General features: G+C 45.5%; 1 protein-coding gene across 1 annotated transcript in view; it reads right to left on the bottom strand.

The window, feature by feature from the left end:
* LOC144148608 (proteasome activator complex subunit 4-like) overlaps positions 1-21,231 on the bottom strand; it is a 76,346-nt gene that overhangs the window by 29,683 nt on the left and 25,432 nt on the right. Inside the window, exons 14-21 of the mRNA XM_077680118.1 lie at positions 18,345-18,443; positions 17,592-17,729; positions 16,269-16,490; positions 14,998-15,155; positions 14,372-14,464; positions 10,019-10,074; positions 9,361-9,426; positions 6,104-6,159 (exon numbers count right to left, since the gene is read on the bottom strand). Of these exons, the coding sequence (XP_077536244.1) occupies positions 6,104-6,159; positions 9,361-9,426; positions 10,019-10,074; positions 14,372-14,464; positions 14,998-15,155; positions 16,269-16,490; positions 17,592-17,729; positions 18,345-18,443 (888 nt within the window). The remainder of the gene's footprint in view (positions 1-6,103; positions 6,160-9,360; positions 9,427-10,018; positions 10,075-14,371; positions 14,465-14,997; positions 15,156-16,268; positions 16,491-17,591; positions 17,730-18,344; positions 18,444-21,231) is intronic.

Raw genomic sequence — 21,231 nt, 5'->3', positions numbered from 1 at the left:
TACAAAGTAGTACTGCTTCGTCAAGTGCATCAATATATGAAATCAGTAAAAAAAGGGCCGCCTTTTGACATAAAAAAACAGTGTTCATCAGTTCTTGCTATATTTACACAGGGTGGTACTGAATAAATGAGTATTCTTTTAAAACTAAAAGTGTGTTGCCTTATTTTCGCTTTCTGTAAAGAACTTGTTCTCTTCAACTGTACGCGTTGTACGCTCCCGGGGCAGGTAAAGAGATTTGCTTCTTGAAAAATTCTTTATATTCTTGGAAAAAAGGAACCGTTCTCCCCCTTAAAAACCTGTCTACCTTTACTAAGGACACTTTGATGTCAAGGGGCTTCCAAGGGCTTTCTACTTCCAAGGACCAAAGATTTAGGAACATTCAGATTGGTGTGAGAGATCGCGGGACAAGGCCATCATTTAACTGCAAGAGGCATAAAATGCAAGCATCTTATCTTGGTCATAAAAAACCGAAGATAACTAAGAAAAATAAACGAATAAAAATATAGACCCCTCCCTTTAAAGCAACTACAGTTGAACACGGATATATTGAACACGGATATATCGAATTATTGTCTATATCGAACAATGCAAACATCCCCTTGAAAATCCCATGCAAAAGTATAGGGCTGTTGTGCGCGTGTATCGAACTCCTGATCACGGGCAAATTCGATATATCGAATTCCGCGCCGAAGGCTCCCCTGAAAGTTTGCGTCCTCTGATGGGGTGGAGTTGATGATAATGTTGACTCATCGCAGGCACTGCCTGGCTTGGTGAGACAGAGGCGGCGTCCGCGGCATTATGTCGCTTCGATGGCCTTCAACAGCTGTTTTCACGCTAGCACGAGGGGCAGCTCCATGAGAGCTAGAACGCGGATAGTGGTTGGGGCGAAAGGACATAAAGGAGCGAAAGAAATTGACCGGAGGCACTCTTTTTCTGTGACTGAGCTCTTTGGTGGCTCGTGCAGGGGGACCGATGCGGCGTTATATGTTTGTGTTTGTACAAGGCATTTATTTCGGAGGAACGAAGGCGGGAATTCGTCGGGTGCAGGCTGCTGAAAAGATGTTGGTTGAAAAGGCGTTCGGAATTCCTCGCAGTAGTTTTGAGGGCGATGCACCCATTAACTTTGACGTAATGGCGAATGCAGCACAACCCGCCCCGGCTATTCCGGAGCGTGTCGGGTGCAAAGCGACTTCGTTGCACGCCTCCAGATGGGGGAGGTGTTCGGTTCGGATACTGAAGATAACGGCACGCAGTGCCTGACAATGTTCCCAACCGCCTACTGCAGCCGAGGTTACGTCAGCGTTATTCGCCTCTGTTGTGGCAAAGTGTACAGCGTTGATTTCCTCATTTGTGTGTGTTTGTAATCTTGAAGACAATTTGCCGAACTCTACGACGCAGAAGAAAAAACAAGCGAAGCTCAAAGACATTTCAATGATAATTAAAGTGCGGTGGTCATCATGCAGCGGTTCGAATTTTCCGTGCTTTGGCGGTCAAAGCGGTAAATTACCGTTTACCACGACTTCAGAAAACTCTCAGTGATGTGCGCAGTTGTCAGATAATCTTCAGATAGGCCTATTTTATATATCGAATTATCGATATATCGAATTCTTTCACGATCCCCTTGGAGTTCGATATATCCGTGTTCGACTGTAATATTCCGCATAGAATGCCAAGCCTGTGTGCTGTTTCATCCTGACAACTGGCTGACACTTGATGCATCATAGGACATGGTGTTAGGACCCGGCTACAGGACCCGGCTTTTTCCCCGTTTGGGCACACGCATGTCACAAATCTTCATCATCATCCCGAAGGCACGCTTCTCACTATCCCAGAGATTCCCCCTCGCATAAATTCCCCTCGCGAGACAAGGAGGCTTATCAGTGGGCGCAAAATACCAATGTATAAGAAAGGGGGCTGCACTCGTACAGAACAGCGTGCAATTGTAGACAAATGAAATGCTAAAGCGAAAATATGAATTCGAGCACACAAATAAAGTTGTTCCTTGATATGCACGTTAAAGTGTCACGCGGCCTCATAACTGCAACCAAGCTTGGAAATGTAATTTTCTAAACGTACCACAACCACGAATCATATTCTTCTATTTGGCATGTTCTGGTTCATGTTTTTGTATTCGCCTTTCATTTGTCCATGAGCCCCACAGCGCGAAAAAAGACCGGGGACTCCCCGGTATTTTTTCGCGCTGTGTTGCTCATGGATTACCAACTAGCCGGAACCCTCACGCTGTTACGTTTCGTTTGTCCGTAACGGTACAATGAGATGCCTTTGTCACTTTTGAAGAGAAAGATCAAGGTCCACATGTCGAGGGTACAACGGCATGTCGTTCGTGAGAGGCCGACTAAGTAGGTGTATGTGTGTGTTTTGATGTGCACGCACGCAGGGATGAGGCCTGTAGTGCACAACATGCTTCCCTTCCGGTCACGCTGAAAAAATGCGCGGTGTGTTTCTATTTTCCTGATGGAACCTATGAACGCAAGGAGGTTATTTAATAATGACGATTCACATTTCCTATCTCACGACATCTTAAAGCGTACGATAAAACATTCGCTTAACCTTACCGCCACAAAAATGCCGTTAGTCACACTTTGATAACAGTGTTTCTCCGCGACGAACACCCCTCATTTACACATACACCGATTTATGAAAATCTGTGGTTCCCAAAAGGCTCGCTAAAAGGCCAGGCATACCTACAGGCTCACTATCGGAAAGGATAAAATTTAATGATCCCTAACGGCGAATGGTCTCCTTCAACGATAGAGACGATATACGTTTCGCCTTCTCTGAGCAGCTCTCGGAAGGATCCCTTGTGATGGATTAGCCCAGGGATACGGGGCGATGTGCGCTGCAGCCACTCAGGTGGCTACTACGTGGCGCTTCTGAGTGCGAAGTAGAGGGTGAGACTTCTTGCTCAGGTGACAAGAATGCTTGGGAGCTCAGGTTTCCGCGTACGTTACAGATACTGAAGGTGATCCAAAAGAATTTACCGGGGCACTAAAGTCTTCTTGGGGGCTTTGAAGGCGAACGCCTGGTGTACTATTCTGACGGATACCTATTATATAACCCTCCAACCACGTAGCAAACAAAATTCAGCGAAAGCAGAACCCTGAGAAAATCTGAGCCACCATGCGCCGCTTTTAAACAGAACCAGCCTTCGAAATAGCAAGACCGCTATTTTACCATCCCTACTCCTCCTACATTAGTCCAGCTTAATCGCCTTTGCACCCAATACTAATCATTACTACAAGTTACTCCAGCGTGATTTTTTTCATATTTTCCATCTTAATTCATTATAACATTAAATCTAACCACATAACATAATGTAACAATAATTCAACTTACTAATAATTCGCATCAATGACTAATTATTAAATTTAGCAACCATTAATCATCTGTTGTGCACGGCTGGCATGCTTTCTATCGCTTTTGCCTTCATTAAGTCGCATGATTTTTTGTACCAGTTTACTAGTTTTTGTACCGGTCCAGGCTACACCAAGATCATTCAACGTCACCTTCCAATGATACACATAAGGCTTTCGACATTTTGTAGTCCATGCTAATGGTCCAAGTGTACTTTCTGCACAAAACACTGCGAACTTTTCGTATTGCGTACGAGCATGGGTAGTAGTTTCTCCAGTAATGTTACTACTGAACTTCACCACACATTTTTGATTATATGCAGGCCGCTTTCGCCTCCAGTGGGTACCATACAATCCCTGGATATTAAGGCAATTTTCTTACCTCGTGTTGAAGTACAGCTCGCTCCACGAGCATTGACCGGACGTGGTCCTTGTTCGTGGCGAGCTGTTTTAAACGAAGAAATTTTCGTTATATTAGAGTAACCATTGATAAATACAATCACACGATCTACAAACGTCTCAGTTTTATTGTATCTGTCTGTATAGCACAATTATACTACGTCAGTACAGGCAGCAGTATACTGCTATGAACTAGTGAAACAGGAACAGAAAAATTGGAAACACAGCCGCTAAATAGAAGGTAGCGGTTCGGGTGTGCTGAGAAACTCAATTACCACCCTCTTTCTTCGTTGTAACTTAGTTACGACATGCTTTGAACTGCATGAGAACAAAATGGCTGAACTCGTGCATTCTGGTTCATAATTTCCTGTTCAGATCCCCTTGGTCAATCAGTGTACTTGAGCACAAACTCCGAACGAGCAATCACTTTAGTTATCTTCCATGCACAAGTCTCTAGAATGTGGCTGCAGTTGCAATGTACGCTTAAACTTGCCATGACGGTGTACGCTCTGCATTATCACAATGTCCTCCATCTACTAAGTCGCGTCGCTGAACAAATTGACTTGACCACGTCGCAATTAATCTGAAGGCAAAAACTTTCACAAAAAACAGTACAGGCACTTGTTCAGCTTGTTCTTTCACCCTTCCACACCATGCCGACAATTTTTGGCAACAAAATATGACAAGCAACGTATAGCCCTTGCCATTAAAGGCTTATCACCTGCATGAGCCCGTGTCATGTGTACCTATTTGGGTACGTATCTATGGAAGCGAGCGCATTTTTTATTACAGCTCTTTCCCGCAGCGGAAAAATATGGCAGCCATGTTGAATGTCTGTCCCGCCAAATGGAGCTGATACCAGGCCATAAGGCTTGCACACGGAACACTACTCTTTTACCCTCTCACCAACGAAGTGCCGTTGGGGCAAGAGTGAGTCTCCCTGAAAAGGAGACTCCCGAGTGGTTTCATCTGCGTGATGCTTGTCTTCCGGACTGTTGACATGCAAACAGTTGAAGGGTTCACATTTCGCGACTGTGAATTCGGCATTCGAGTTTCAGAAGGTTTTGCATAATCCGTAGGGGACTTGAGATAAAATGTTGACTACGGTGTAGCTGTCAATTCCCGCTTGGAAAGCAGTTGGCCTGGATTCTACCAAGAGGACAGAATCATTTCTGCTTTCAGCTTTGTGTGGAAGGTGTCCACGCAAGTACGCAAGCAAGCGTACGCGAGCACTGGTAAAGGAAGTGTTGTCACAGATTTAATTGAATGTCATTCCCAAACCCTAGGTTCCCATCTCATTGCTTAACTAAGTTTCCTTATTTTCCGTAGGCTCAAGCTCACAAATCTCCGTCATAGCGCTGAAGATTAATAGCAATAAAAGAGAAGTGATGTCAACAAGTCACACAAAAAGCCTTCAACTTTAGCCGAGATAGTGAAGTGCTTGAGGGCTGCAAATTGACTTGTACAATGTGGTAGCACTCGTTCAAGCCACGTGAAACAAAATTCGGGGTATAATTATTACGGGAGGGGGTACATTCGGTGAGCGCTTACAAATAATAAACACCGGGCTACTTCTGTAATGTAAAGGAATGACATACAATTAATGCGTGCTGCCGGTGATGGCTTATGACCCAGGAACCCAGGAACTTGCCGCGTTACTGCATGCCTTGGGAAAAAACTTAGGTCAGCCCTACTCGCCACTTGGAAAGAAAGATAGAGTGACGATTAGGTATAGGGAGTGAGTGTCCCGTATTAGAGAAAAAATGCGTTGGAAGGAATTATTTCAGATTTTGAAAAAAAAATGTGAGCTTGAGCAGAGCATGTCATGTGAATATATGACAGTAGATGGAGCATTCTGAGTATAGAGTGGTTACCAAGAGACGGTACTAGATGAAGGTGAAGGGGTGAAATAGGAGAACTCGATGCAAAGAATGAATTCAGGCATCTTTCTTGGGAGAGGCCTTCGTCTTTCAATGTGGTGTAAGTGGTGGTGGTTTTCTTTGATTGTCCATGACAGTGGATCATTCAGCAGCCACCGAGTACGCTCTATGCATATCTGTTCCCGACTGTTCCAAAGGCTGTTTGTTTAATCGGCGAGGTCCACAATTTATAGTTACCTCTTAAAAATGGCACGTTTAGTGTATACCTTATTTGTGCATACACATACCCGGTTCTCCAGAGTTTTCTTAACAAGTTGGAACCCTTCCCAACGTCCTTCGAATCCTTCCTTGGAAACTCCCCAGGTGAATAGAAGGTCATGGTAGATCTGAAATAAAGGTACCCAGCTTAGTATGAAGGCTTTCCGCGTGCGAGCCTGCAGTAAGTCGTACCTTGATTATTAGACTAAGAGACTTAACGTCGTCCTCTTGAGTTTGGAGAATACGATCTGGAAAGAAATGCAACCCCGACTTTTCACACTATTCTGCTAATCCAGAAATTGTGATTCTGGCTTTGCATGCTGGTGTCAACAACTTTCCAAGCGTTAAAATTAGCGTTAAATTTTTGGTCGATCGACCTACCAATTACTTGGTAATCATTTTTAAACGATAAATAATTCTATTTAATTTGTTGAACTCACGTAAGCTAATTAATGTATGTGTGGCGTCCAGAAATTTTGTAGGAGCATGTTTGTTAGTTTTTTAAATCACACTCTTTGCAATGCCACTGTAAACGATGAAGCTTTCTCGCAGATTATAGTGAAAAAAACAAAGCTAATGCAAAGGGAGTGACAAAAGACGAGAAGGGGTATTCAGTTTCATTCATATATATCAGTGTAAGGACGTCTTCAGCAGTGCACAAAACACTCATATAAACAGTATTGAGTTAATATAACAGACGGCAATGTTGCCCTTGAACCAGTTGCCATTGTGCAGCTGGTTACTTCAGTAAGTAGAGACTACTGCAAAAACGGCTATGACCCTTATGGTTTCCTTTAGAGGGTCCGTGCAGAAAAAATACAAGTTTGCTTTATTCGAACGATTTAGTGTCGTATAGTGCTCCGAGCGCTTGTCCGGCGGCAAATTCTCCTGTCATACATCGTGTGTTTGCGGGACGTCTGCAATGAATTCGCAAGGGCGCGTATACAAAGAAACTTCCCCTGCGTAATTCGGCTCTGCAGCCTTGCTTGTCGTCAGTCCTACCAGATGGCGCTACCATACTCAGTTACAGATCGTTGTTCTCCGTTACTTTGCCTTTAACCGTATTTGCACCTGGCTTGTTCTTGCAACCGCTTCGTAAAACACGGGGTACGCTGGCCAAACAGGATCACGTAAGACAACGTCGCGTACGCCAGTCGGCCAGTGTCGTGTAAGGCAACATCTAAGCGGCGTTGTGCTGTGCAGCTAAAACAAGCATAGTGCGCCCAGTACCAACGGCAGTGCGCATCGGTGTTTACGTATATTTTCGCAACTTTCACTGTTTACCGGCACCTATCTTGCTGCTGTAAAATGAATATACATTACATTTAGGCGCAAATGGCTCGTTCGCCAAGCTTATAAGCCCTGTCTAATTTCCGTTTGCTTTTGCCGATATCAGCAAATCGCACAGCTGGTCATATGACATCATAAGTTCTGTGGTGGAAAAGGAGCTAGTAGGCCGCATGGCCATTCCCTTTTTTTCCTAATGATATTCCTCATTTGAGCGAAGTTGCGTTTAAGGTGGTGTCAGTACGATTCTAACAAAGCAGTCTTTCAAATGAACCAAGCTTGTGTTTTGTCTGCATGGCACATCGAACTCCATGTGATTTGTGAGGCGCATCATGAATGACAGTTAACAGGTGTAAAACCATGCTGGTACAGCAACAAAATGGGAACCAACACCTCTTGCCTCTCTTGGCTACTATCGGGAAATACCTGAGATGATTTCAACTTTTTCGCGTGAACGGCAAGGTATAGTTAAAGCGGCTACCAACAGAAAATCTTGTTTTGAGATGTTTCAATCAGTCGACAAAACTGAGTATTCGATGAATTAATAGATAAACGCTGGATAGTTATGCCGGTTAATGTACTTAAGCGACGTCTAGCCTTAGTGTTTACAAGCCACCATGTGTGCGTTTACACGGTTTTTCACGATCATAGCAAACAGACGTCGTTCCCAAAAACGGGGAATATATGCTCTGTCGTGCTTATGCAGAAGCTCTTAATTAGCTTCTATTCCGTCAAGAAGCTCATTCGAAGCGCTCATATTTCCTGGTGCTACGAAGTGGCGCCTTTTTGAACGCTACTTCAAGAGAGCGTTGTGGGTGGTGTGTATACAGTGGTCGGGTTTTGGGAATTATTCTACAATTGAACTCCCACCATCATATACACAGGGACGTCACGACCATCAGAAATACGCACTGAAACGGGCATTGTTGCGGTCATGTCCCGCCAATACAGCGGCCACTCTAGGTCACAGACACTTTTTTTTTCAGCATACCTGCCACACCTTCTTCAAACATAGCATAAAATGGACCTAAGAGGGCATCAAGGTCGCTTAAATGCCAGCTTGAAACAATAGAGGAAAACAAACTTTTCAATCATTGTCGTTCTTACCGTTGCATCGAGCTCATCCGTTGTTTGATTGATTAAATAGGATTCTATAATAGGGTAATGCTCTCATTTCAATGAATATTAATCAGACCTAAGAGGGCATCAAGGTCGCTTAAATGCCAGCTTGAAACAATAGAGGAAAACAAACTTTTCAATCATTGTCGTTCTTACCGTTGCATCGAGCTCATCCGTTGTTTGATTGATTAAATAGGATTCTATAATAGGGTAATGCTCTCATTTCAATGAATATTAATCAGACAATTCGTTAGTCACGTGAGTAAAATAAACCAGGATTGCTGCCTTATATTGCTGGGTGGTCTTGTCGAGAATGAATTCCAGTTTAAGTAAAGCACCGCACTTGCAAATGAAAACGATTGGAAAACTACACAAGAATTCAAAAAATGAAAACAGCATAATGTGAACAAAGAATTACGCGGGAATGACCGTTTTCTTGCATAAATATTGGGTTAAAATGGGCAAGTAGGCAATCATATCACACTGGAGTTTAAACTCTTACTTAAGTAACCGGACGTTATTCGAGCACATTACGATTAGCGAGGCACACCGCTCTATTAATTTGGAAATATATAGACGAGCAATAAAAGCTGTGACTACCGCTCCGGCCATACCTGCGCCATTCTATGAACTGTTCACAACATCTCCACTGTTTTCTTACCAGGCCTATGAAACATACTGCTGCCTGAAAATGTGAGCAGAGTGGCTGTACTTGCAGAGTTGGAAAAGCTCACTATTATTGTGTTTTAAATTACTAACTTCACCGTGTGCGTCACGAGATAGTAAAAACCGTTGTCAAACACCGATGCTTCTTTTTATAAGCTGACACAACTGCATAATCAATAATTCAACAAAGCTTGCCGATTACTCTGATTTAAATTTACAGTCAATGCCTAGCCTTACTTTCTACCGTCAGACTTGTCGTTAGTCCTTTGGTGTCCTTTATGTTTTTCAAATTCCCCATGCTTCTGACCTAGTCGATCGCTACATTGCGAAGTCAACAGACTAGCCCAGACGCAAGCTGTTGGCGATCTTGCACTTACCCATAACCTGGCGCACCGTGCCGGCCACCACCTTCCGCACGTTCTGCCCCGACATGAAGTCAACAGCTGGAAATTGCACAGTGAGCGTTCACGAGGAGTGAGATTTCCCGTCGTTAGCCTCTCACATCTTAAAATAATTCTTTCCTGCTGCACATCGGATGAACTATACCAAATGTCGACCATCTTTTTTATTTAGGTATTCATGTAATATTTCCTGTTTTCTGGTGCCATAGCTACCAGCTCTTTGTACCTGGGAGGGGAAAGGACATCACAGACTGACGTGCACGTGGTCTAAATTGCGTCATGAAGAAAACGTTGAACTTTGTTTCAGCCTGAAGAAAGCCATATTATAAGCACACCAAACTGAATGAAAACCACACGTATTTGATCTAGGCGAGTTGAAAGGAAAAGGCGCATGCACTTTTGTGTTGTTGCATATCCATGTCAAAGTGCGGCTTGCACGGATAGACGGAAGCCTTTAAAGACCATGAGGCTTGATAATATTGAGGCCTTGTGATTAGAATTGTACTTAAAATCCACAACTGGGCCATCCTCGAGAGATAAAGTGATTACCAAGCAGCTATATGGCCAAGTATTCTAGGAAATGAGCGATGATGCGGCGGCAAAAACTTGGAAAACATGCCTCTTAGACACCTACCTGGGACCCCAAGCCGTATCATGCACGCCGGGTGCGATATCCAGCCAGCGCCACATCTGGAGGAGTAAAACACGGAAGACATCCTGAGGGGAAGTACTTGACCTTTCTAAGGCTTGAGCTACTCTACTTAATGATACGACACACTGAACCGACGCTGAAAGGGCACGTCCTTGATGGTCCCAGAGGGATCGTAACGAAACTCCTCGTGCTTCGCTTAAAAAACCTTGTTCCTTTCTAACGCCTTCCCCTCATTCAAGGTCCAAAATAAATTACGTGAGATCCTGACCTTCAATCAGCAGTACTCAGTAAATTTGGTGCATTGTAATCCAGCTCAAGCAATTGAACTTCTATGCTATATCTCTAAGGGTCATATTTGAGACTAATTCTTTCTATTCTTTATGCTGTTTCGTTTAGCCAAAGAGGATATTTTGAACACATGCTGTTTTTGAAGTTAATGTTGTCTTTGCACTGAAGCCGTACGTCATAAGATTTTCGTGCGCTGATTATTAGAAAGAAACAAGAGCGAGGACATAAAAACAGCGTATACGTTTGATACACCCTTCAGTCTGCCTTCGTGCCCTTAATGCGAAGGTAATGTGGTTCACGCGTGCATTGTACGGTTTCTGCGCAACGGCCACGTTGGCGTGCTTGCATGGTCTGCCGCGTTCAACACTAGCCGTACCCTTTGCGTAGTGGCACTTTCCATCACTAAACAGCGCGCGAGTAACTCCGGTAGCTCAGACAAACATAAGGCTGACTCAAGCCTTCCTCCTGACACTCCATGGAACCATGACTCGCGCGGCGTGCTCGCCAACGTTTTGTGTTTACCTTTAAAATTCTTGCTTTGGCACCCTTCCATCCTAAAGCCGCATTTCACACGCTCACGTGGAATCCGCTGCTCACCACGACAGATTTCCCACCTCATGCGTCCCATAAGGCTTTAGTCCTAAAATAAAAAATAACGCCACCTCCCCTAACGGAAACCCTGGTGTGATGCGACGCTGAAGGGGGTTCTATTGGCGTCGCATCAAGCAATCGTCGGGTACGGCAAGAGAGCAAGCGCAAGCGCGGACGACCGCCGACTGAGAGACCGGCCGGAGCGCGGCACTCCGCTTCTATGCGCAGCGCGCCCGAAGGAGACGAGACCGCGGAGAGAGAGAGTACTGCACATGCGCACAGTGCGCAGCCGCGCGCAGCGCCGCTCGGGGCGCGACCGCAAATGTTGGGAGAGAGTGTTCGCTATCGGAGAGAAGAGAGGAGGCGAGCGGGGGAGAGACGCAGCTGTGCGTACGCGGACGACGGACGCACGCAGGACAGGGCCGCCGGCAAGAGATGCTCCTCTCAGCGTCGCATCTAATAACAGTTACTGGCTCACGACGAAATGGCTCAACCATTCGTTTTGGTTGATGCGCGGTGAGTATCATTTCTTCACCTAACCTTCCCACACACTTTCCTTTCCGATCAATCGCACCATTTGCCACAGATCAATCAATCAATCAACCGGATCAATCGCAACAAGGGGAAATCTGTGCGCACCAATGTTGTACCGCTATGCTGCTGCTGGTCGCGGAAGCAGAGGCTGTGCTCTTCCCTCGCTCCGTCTGTGTTCAGGGGCAGTCAGGTTGGAAAACGCCAAGAAAGAGTGTAAACGTTTATTGAATTCAAAATGGGTTGGCTTAGTTTAGAACTTCCGGGAGGCGTCCTGATTCCAAGTTGGCTTGAGTGCGGGCGCCAAAGCCATCTCTCTGGGACAGCGGGAGCTCGTTTTCCGCCGGAGCTCGCCAGGGCGTTCTCCGAAAGCGCGGTGGTGGAAAATGGCCAGTAAGGGGAATCACTGGGGATTGGTCCTAGACGCCTACCTTGCGTTGGAGTTCGCAATGACCAGGAATTTTAAAACTGCCCACTTGTTGCATTTCATAATTCACTTTAAGAGGCCACTAATACCTGGGAAGTGAAAGTTACCCGCCGGCTTGGCTCAGTGGACAACGCAATGGCTCCTGCCCACAAAAACGCTGGTACGGCCACCGGCCCCGGAGGTCATTTTCTCGGGGAAGGTTAAATATCTCCAGGAGGTATGAATTATTTCGCAACCCTTTATCTAATTAACTTAGTCACACAGGTGCTATTACAAACCCTGTTAGGCAAAAGTTCGGCGTCCTGCGTTGGCATTATCAAGAAATGGTTAAAAAATAGCGAAGCTCTTGTAGGTGGTCATTGAGGGACACAAAGTTGAGCTTTAGAATCGTTGCGGTGTCGTGCTTGACGTTGGTGGCATGGCATTTCAATGATCTTATGTTAAGCGAGGCCAGAGTGAGCTCGTCGTTTTGAAAGCCGTTTTCGTACGCCACTCAGCAAGCGCGACTTAGCGTCTCTAGCGGATGCTTTGCACGCTGGGCCTCTCGAAGGGTGGCCTCTTCCTCGGCCGCACCAACTATCCGCGACCGCGCCATGTGGAGCCAATGGTCACCTACAGAAGCATCGACATTCAAGTCGCGGCTCTTCTACGGTACACAGCGCATGCGCACGACAATAAGAGAGCGAATGAACGAGGGGCGTACGCTATTACGTGTCTTTCTCGTTCCGAGAAAGTGTTGACACGATATGGTGCGCTGGAGTTTTGTGGCAAATGTTGGCCAATCTCCCTACATGGGTATGCTTGGCTTGGCGAACGTGCGCTGAAGGCACGCATGCAGGAGAGCTCGGCATTTCCTGCTATTTTAAAAACTGCGGACACCACACACAAACGATTTGCTGAACACCTTCGCTGTTAAAAATTTTCAGATAACTCCATTCTGGACTTGAAAGACGTCCTCTCAAGATGTTGAGAAACAAACCTTCAAATTTTAAAATAGCACGACGTCAGCAGTGACGTAATAAGCGTATTAATCATAAGTGCGTTATCAGTGGGTTAACTTCCTGTTAGTATTCAACAGGACAATCCAGTGGAAGTGCAGGCACCACTAAATCGCGCAGCCATGTTTTTTTATTGGTAGGTTCGCTGAGCGACCACCAGTCATATAAACAAGTGTCTGACGATTCAGGTGCTGGTCGTGTACCGTATTTACCCGATTCTAACGCGCACCCGATTTTCCTGGCAAAAGAACCGAAAAACTTGCACCTCCGATTGTAACGCGCACGGGACTTTGTGACCCAGACAAACGAATGCGGGAGAAACAGGCGATTGATTTCCCGAAGCAATCTCACTCATCTCACTCCTCGTCGCTCTCCGCTGACCACAACATCTCAGCCTCGGTGCCTTCAAGCGCGTTCGCGATGCCACACTTCTGAACGAACGTTCAACCATGGTCTATGGGATCGTGGCCCATGCCTCGCACGCCCATCCCGAGAGCTTCTCCAGAGGTGCACGCTTCAGCCGACCGCTGGTTTTGAACGCGTGGGAGCCGCTGCTGCCATTGCTGTTTTCAAGCGCGCAAGTGGAACGATTTGAGGATTTGTGTGAACGCCGATAGAAAGGCCTAAGCGCCTAGGCTTGCTGCGTCCGAAAAATCGTTGCTAAAAGCTTTGGCGCCATCTTGAGATCCCGATGGCGATGGGTCGGACGAAATTTCCGCTGTTTCGGCAGTTTCGGTTTTGTATCCGATTCTAACGCGCATGCGATTTTTCGGACTATATTTTCGGAAAAAAAGTGCGCGTTAGAAACGGGTAAATACGGTAAGTGGCTTGTTTGTGTTTCAAATTTGTGTTTCAAATTTGTATTTCAGATACAAACGTTCGAAAACACCCCAGGAAGTACTTTTCTGTGCAGTCATACATTCTCCATAATTAGCTTCTTTTATTGGCTAACAAACGTGTCGACCCTTCTATGGGTGGGTATCGGCGAGTATAATTTAGTTACCAGATAGGCACACGCCACACACTTCCGGCCTGACACAGAACGTTAACCGTGTTTATATTCAGCACATCGCCCCGTAATTTTCCCCGAAGATGCTACGTCTCATTTGTTCCCAAAAAGAATGCGTATAATTTAGCAAGCGAGCATAAAATCTAGCAAGAGAACGTACCGAATCTTGGAGAAAGAATTTCCATTGCCGGGACTCGAACCCAGACTGTTGGAAATAAAATTCGCAATTCTACGTCTAGGCTGCTGTGGTAGAACTGCAGCGTTCTTTCAGCACTTTCCCAAAAGAATAGCAGGGTTGCTTGACGTGAACCAGTGCCGGAATTGTACGTATTGATGGCGCATCGGCTGACATGACTGGTTACCCTTTAATGAGGGATCTTTATTTCACATTTACGTATCACTCGACGTTTTCGTCAAACATCATCGTACATCGTACTACGCACGTTACTGCAAGAGGGAGGGCTGCTTCTGAGCGCTATTGCAACGCTCACAAGTTCACAGGCTCGCCAGGCCACATGGGAAGGACCGTGGAGGCACCAACGAGGCATTCCAAGACCACGTTGAGGCTCCGCAGCACCTCGTCTCTGCAAACCACGCAAAGAGATCGAATATATATATCTTGCGCGAATATATCCGTATATGTCTTGCATTCTTGCGCAAAGAATGCAAGATATATTTCAACCCTTCAAAATTTGTGCTATAGTGGTGTATTATGGACATATAGACATCATATATATGGGGCAGCATTACGTCGTCAGTGCGTTAACTCCATGTTGGCATCCAAGATATACGATCAAACTGAAATACAGGCCCCTTCACAATCACAGAGTCGCTATGCCGGGCGGTGGCTTCGGTCGGCAGCTGCCAGTTTTGCAAACGAAATTTTCTGACGTCACAGAATTGTGCAAACGAAATTCTCTGACGTCACACAGACGTCGCAGAAAAGTTGCTGAGAGGTCCCCGCTGCTTCATCTGTTTGCTTTAATATCTCGATTAGCTGTTTGAACCTTGCTAGAAAATTGGCATCAACGTAATCGGGAGAAGACATTCCTTTTTTATAAAACCAAACTTATTTTGCTTTTGCGACCGCTTCAGTTAAAGGCGCAGCTATGCTCACCTGGACAGGTTGCGCTCCCCGCGACTCCAGAGGCCCAGCACTTCCAACTCGGGACACAGGAAGGCCTCGAGCAGCTCCCGCACGCACTCAAGCTCCTCGGCCGAAGGAAGGTGCCAGCGTATGCCGAGCTGCTCGATGTCTCCTCCTTGGCCCCAGTCCTGCAGCGAGATAGTCGTGTTCGGGTTTCCAGAACAAGCTCGGTGCACCTAAGTGCGTCGAAACGGGCATTGGGTGCGCGGCGGACGGGCTTATGGCTTCCGGAGAAATGCTGTCCCGTATTAGCACCAAGGAAGCTATACTCGCGAATCACGGGTTGAGAAAGCATGTGCCGTTGCGTTGGTGTTTACAGTAATGAAAGGGTTGTATGCCAGAAAGATTGGCTATTCTTTTACTGGAAGAACGTGCGGACTTTGCTTGCATCTTATGCAATGCTTTGGCAGATAGTATCCGGTTATTGTAGTCACGAGTACAATAAAAATTTGGAGGTATTTTCACATGAAAAGTTCACAAAACACAGAACAAAAAAAAAATTAAGAGCGACGGCCACGAGAGTGGTTCCCCTGTAGTGTAGTAAAGAAACCAGTGCCGAGCTTCCTTTGGCCGGCGCCGCCCTCCGAATGGCCCGCAGTACGTCAACGCGCGTGAAATCTTGCGCAGAAATCTGACCCTCGGTGAAGGAGAATCTTGTACCTTAAATTGTCATTTGGGTGGTAAACAGCAACGAATGCGTAAAATAGGGACTTTGGAGTTAATTTTGTCCGAGTTAATGAGGGCCATGCGTACTACATAAATATATTGTTAAAAATCGGAGGATTCCGTTAGGCTAGGTGCTAATATGTTCGCCTCCACGCTTCTGGCTTCGCTTTAGAGGCAAACAGTTGCAAACACATGGCTATTTATAACAAGCATGCGCTCCTGTGTTCTACAAGTGGATGTTAGGATGATTCGAGGTTAGAACTGCACTTGTTGATTTGTTCAGTAACGATGTTATTTTGCATTACACTGTGTTCTTACGTTTAATATAAAATCTCATTCTCAAAATCAACCTGGTTTTCTACTAGTGGAACCAAAGCAGTAAGATTGAACCACACTGCAGATATGCAACGTTCTACAATAACTTACACTGGATATGACCTAAACCCAAATCTTCCTTTGTACCTTCCTTTGTAACTGTTTTCTGTGGCAGCATAAAATTACTGAACAGTGCAGAACGTCAGAAGCAATGGAAGAGGTGTGTAGTATAGGAGGCGGCCTGTCGAAAGGGCTCGTACCCGGATGGGGAGGTGGTTGGCGAAGTCGAGGTACTGCTCCCAGGACAGGCCCGTGCTGCGAGCGTCCAAGGGGAGGACAGTGGTGCATGCCTTGAGCACGTTCGCCAGGAGGCTGCCGGCCAGCTGGTAGCCGCGCCGCGATGAAAGGTGCAGCGTCCGCTGCAGCACCTGCCGCAGGGCTGGCACGTGCGGCAGCAACGCCCGGCCATCACACTCCACCGTCTGTCGGGGTATAGCGGGAATAAATAGGCCTTGTTACTGTGTGCTGTGAACTCCCGTTACTTCCCCCCCCCCCAAAAAAAAAAAAACAGATATGAAACCACTTGTGGTACCTCTGCCTTCCATAGCCAACATTCTAGATGCACATTTGCGTGCATTGGGCAGTGTCAACGTTAAGGTCAGTACATGAAACGAGTCATTGCATCCACCATTCAGGACATCCACCTGGTCACGTGGGGCCTGCAGGTGCCGGTGAATCAGCTTCCCCGGTCACTAGCTGGTTCGGAGTGATCTTCAGCCCGCACCTCAATTGTCTGTGAGGGGTGATTATACGCAGTGTTGAGCAAATGATTCACGGCTCTCCCCTCGTCGTGGCCGACTACGTGTCCCTATGCCTATCAGTAGAGATTTTACCATAGCGGATAACGTACACTACGCTAAGGTCGGCGGGTACTTGAACCTGACTCCGCATGCCCGCGAAGGCCCGGCGAGGGGAGCGCCCCGAACCGGAATGTGCACATGCCCTATGGCGTGTAGCGTATACGCTAGCCGCTATGCTAAAAATCTCTAACAAGGGCAGTCATCAGACTCCTACTCATCAAGAGGAACAGAATATGCGATACTGGTTCGGGGGGTGTCGTGTATTTTGTTGTGTATACCCCTGGTGGGTGTCCGGAACAAAATATGTCTCCAGCATTTCTCCGGACGCCGCGGTCACAGGGCGGCCATTCCGTTAAAAACACCGTTTTTTTTTTGGTTTTGTAAATAATTAGGCAAGTGCAATCGCCATGCTTGGTGTTCAATAAAAGACTACGAAACGCGACATGTAAAGTTTCAGCGCAAGAGAAGCGGTTTTCTCAGCAGAACTTTTTAAGGGGCTTATTTGATTGCGTAATACCCTCAGTGCTTATTAAGGTACAAACTAGAGTAAAATTGGAGATCTTTCTCGGAAACGTTTTTAGAAAGTCCCCTCTGGTCTTATATCGCAGGAATGTGCCAGCGTTTTCTTCGCCTTGAGTTAAGGGATCGAGCTACACGACGTATAAATTGGTTTATACGGTAGTTTTTTCGTAGGTACGCCTCAACATTTCTTTCGAAGCTTACCTCGGAGAGTATGAGAAGGCCGAAGAGCAGCTCATCGTCCAGCAGGTGTTCTTTGGCCACGTCTTCCGATTCGGTGAGAGCCAGAACCAGCTTGACGTAGTGCGGAACGACCGTGTCCAGAGTCAGCTTGGAATTGGCCTACACAGGTGAACAGATCTGAACGAGTGCTCTCACAGAAATCGCCAAATTCTACGAAGAGGCAATCGACAAGCAACGCACTCGTACAAAAAAAAAGATTCATATGTAGGGGTGCTGCTTTCGTGGAACGTTCGCAAATCACTACGCGAATCTCCGATCTCTTGCCTGGCTACTATATTTCGTGCCGAAATTAGAAGTTGCCTTGGTGTTTGCACTACGCGCCCTACTCCAAACCAATTCCATTCAAGACAATCCGAAGTAATGTTCTCAAATGTAGTCGTTATTTTTAGTCCATTATGAGGCCAACTACTTTTTTTCAATCGACCCTTTAGCCTTTTTAGCTTTCGATACATCGAAGTAGAATATTTTAACAGTGGCAAAGGCGGCAATAAGACAACGCAGACAACGCAAGCTGCGGTCGATTTGAAAATATCCACTTTAATGTCCCTTGTTTTGCATCCCGTAACTTGCACCACTACATTACATTCTTATTTGCAGTTCATGGCGTAATCTTTTTTTGTCGTGTTGATACCGTAATGTACGTGCACGCCTTCCCATAACGCACAAGTGTCATCTACAAGTCAGCCGTCCTGTGATTGTGGCGACATGACTCACTCTGGCCGCAGAACGGAAGATGCTGGCGACATAACAACCGGAAACCCTCGTCTCCAGGATGCGGGCGGTGGCGAACGAGTGCAGCTTCTGCAGCGCTACCTGTCGGAGAAAAAAAGCAAAGCCGTCATGCCTATGGTTTTCCTTTAATATAGAAGAAGCTGCTTTTCAACTCGCTGTTACAAGGCAATATGCCATTGTGTGCTACCTAAACCGGAAAATATTTGTCTGTCCGTCCGTCTCTTCCGTCCGCCTCTCCATACAACCTTCCGTCCAAACGTTCTGTACTTGAACAACAGGATTACAACCGCAAAACTTTTCCAAATCTCGAAATATGTAATATCGGTCGGAAATGTTCAAAGCATTTTTTCTCGGTTTGGGGATGAACGCGATTTTGGCCAGAGCCCAGGACCTCCAGGCCGTCGCCCAGAACTCCAGTTGGAAACTAAATAACTTTTATTCTCTCTCAATCCTAAATCCGAAAACACAATGCATAGTTGTCACTTTTAGGCAGAAAAAAAACGGTAGGCATGATTGCTGCAAAACTTTAATACTTAAGTGTTATTTAAAATAAACTGCTTGATTTTTGCGAAAGCACATAAAAGTTGCACGTTCAAGACTGTTTTCTTTTTTTTTCGGAAAATTCAAAAAGCAGCGGTGCTGCAAGTTAAACAGTAACAAAATATTCGAGTATAGGCGGCCGAGCATTGGAACGCGGGAAAATTGATTGGCTCTAGCAACCTCCTCTGCTTATTGTGGGATGTTCGAAAGGAATGGAAGAGCATGAGTGGTGGGGCGGGGGAGAAGACAGGCCTTCATGTGGCAGAGGCGGAAGAAGGCTATCGTTTGTCGACGACCAGTTATCCGGTGAATTTTTTTGTTTGTTGATTGAAATGCCAGTGTTCTTAGGTTCTCTGGGCAAGTTCTTTACGACACCAAAGAAACATTTGGCTCGTGAGAAGGAGGGCTCGTGGCTATGGAAAGAAAACAAGGTCGTTCCACATTCCTTTTTACTTTAATAAAATTGACGCCCCCGCCCCCCCAAGCATTAACTGTCCCTCCCAAGCCAAAATATACTTGAAGGCATGGGTCTGCGAAGCTGCTATTAAATATGACAATGGTTTTAGACCATGCTTGAATGTGATTGCGCTCCTTTTATTTGTATTGCAGTCTGTGAACCAAAGCAAAGATTTTTATACTTTTTTATAATGGTTTGACATCATTCAACGCAGTGTGTTTCCTTCTTGCTTCTTTTTTTCTCTTTTTCTTGCTGTTATGTTCTTTTTTGCTTGCCCTTTTTTAAAATTGTTTTTATTCAACGAGTTGTTTGTCTTTCGGCTCTTTGTATTAGCCGAGACTGCCCAGCCCCGCACACAAGCCACTCTCGCTTATGCGGTCTGGATATTACAATGTAAGAGAGCTTGAATAAACATTATTATTAAGGGCATGCCGTAATTTATCGAGTAAAAGCGGCAAAATTTCCGACGTGACATGCCTCACGTAGCCCAACGTGTATGAGACCACCCGTGAAATTATATTTGGGCCCGTTGTAGATGCAAACTTTCTATGGTGATTTGGAGGCAGGTAACTAAAAGTCCTACATCCTTATAATTCATGACTTATCCTCGAAACATATCCATAATTCAGCTTTCAATGTGTCTTCTCGGCACTGCGCTGAGAGCAAAAACCGAGAGAAGTGCCGCATGAAGAAAGAGCTTTGCTCGCCCAACGAGAAACTGCAGCATCGAGAAACAAAAGCTGGACGTCCGAAAGAATCAGTTGGCTAAAAACCCTTTAAGCCACTAGAAGCGTCATTCCGCAAGGGGCCCATATTCTAGATAACCATTGACCTGGAAGTAAACGAAAATTATAACAAGAAAAACTCCAGTGCAACAAAGCCAAATCCCCAAGATGTTAAAGGAGCCATGAAGAAAAAATACAACTCCGTTTAATTTGAAAGAACTAGGATTCAGTATCTCACTCAGCTGCATTACAGCCACAAAAGATGTTTTTTAACACAAAAAAGCAAGAAGTATTTAAAACTTTCAAATTTTGCGCCACAGGGACGTGTATGAGCAAGAATGACGTCATACGGGCCAACAATAAAACATAATTTTCAGTGCATTAACTGCACGTTAGCATTCAAGTGATGCGGTCAAATGGAACTAGAGGCCCTATTACAGACGTCCAGTCATGTGTCGTCGCGACAGGTCAGTTAGACGGCCGCCAATCGCAAAAACAAGGTTCCGTGACGTCATAGAAAAGTTGCGGGAAATTGGCTAGGGGGGGTCACGACTGCTTCACACGTTTCCTTCAATATCTCCGTTATTTGTGGAAGATTGGGATGATATTGGTATCATTGTTATCAGGACTAAGCAGTCTTTCTAATAAACCCAACTTGTATTTTGTCTTCATGGCTCCTTTAAGCCACTAGGAGCGTCCTTCCGCAAGGGGCCTATATTCTGGATAACCATTGACCTGGAAGTAAAATAAAATTATAACAAGAAAAACTCCAGTACAGTAAAGCCAAATCCCACCATATTTTAAGGTGAGAAACGCATGCATGAGTGTATAATAAATGGAAAAAACTCATTTACTTATTATTTGTTTATTCATTTGATTTATGTTTATTTGATATTATTGCTGATTATTTTAGCAATTGTCATTTGCACTTTCCCTAGCCATTTTTATTTTCTTGCCTGCAGCACTTTATGGAAGAACGTAACTAACACAAGCCAGAACAAATAAAGTGAGAAGGGACACATTTTTGTGGAATCAGGCGCATTTGTTTATTTCCCAACATACATGTTCTACATTCAATGCAGAGACTGGCAAGTGTTTCAAAAAATACTTATAACACCTTCCTGAGAGTTACCTGCTGGGTGAGGTC

Source organism: Haemaphysalis longicornis, unplaced genomic scaffold, assembly GCF_048455015.1.
Source record: "Haemaphysalis longicornis isolate Haplotype H1 unplaced genomic scaffold, Haemaphysalis longicornis Haplotype H1 scaffold_8, whole genome shotgun sequence".
NCBI classification, from domain to species: Eukaryota; Metazoa; Arthropoda; class Arachnida; order Ixodida; family Ixodidae; genus Haemaphysalis; species Haemaphysalis longicornis.
Note: the sequence above shows the minus strand (reverse complement) of the source record. Positions and strands in the feature narration are given on the sequence as shown.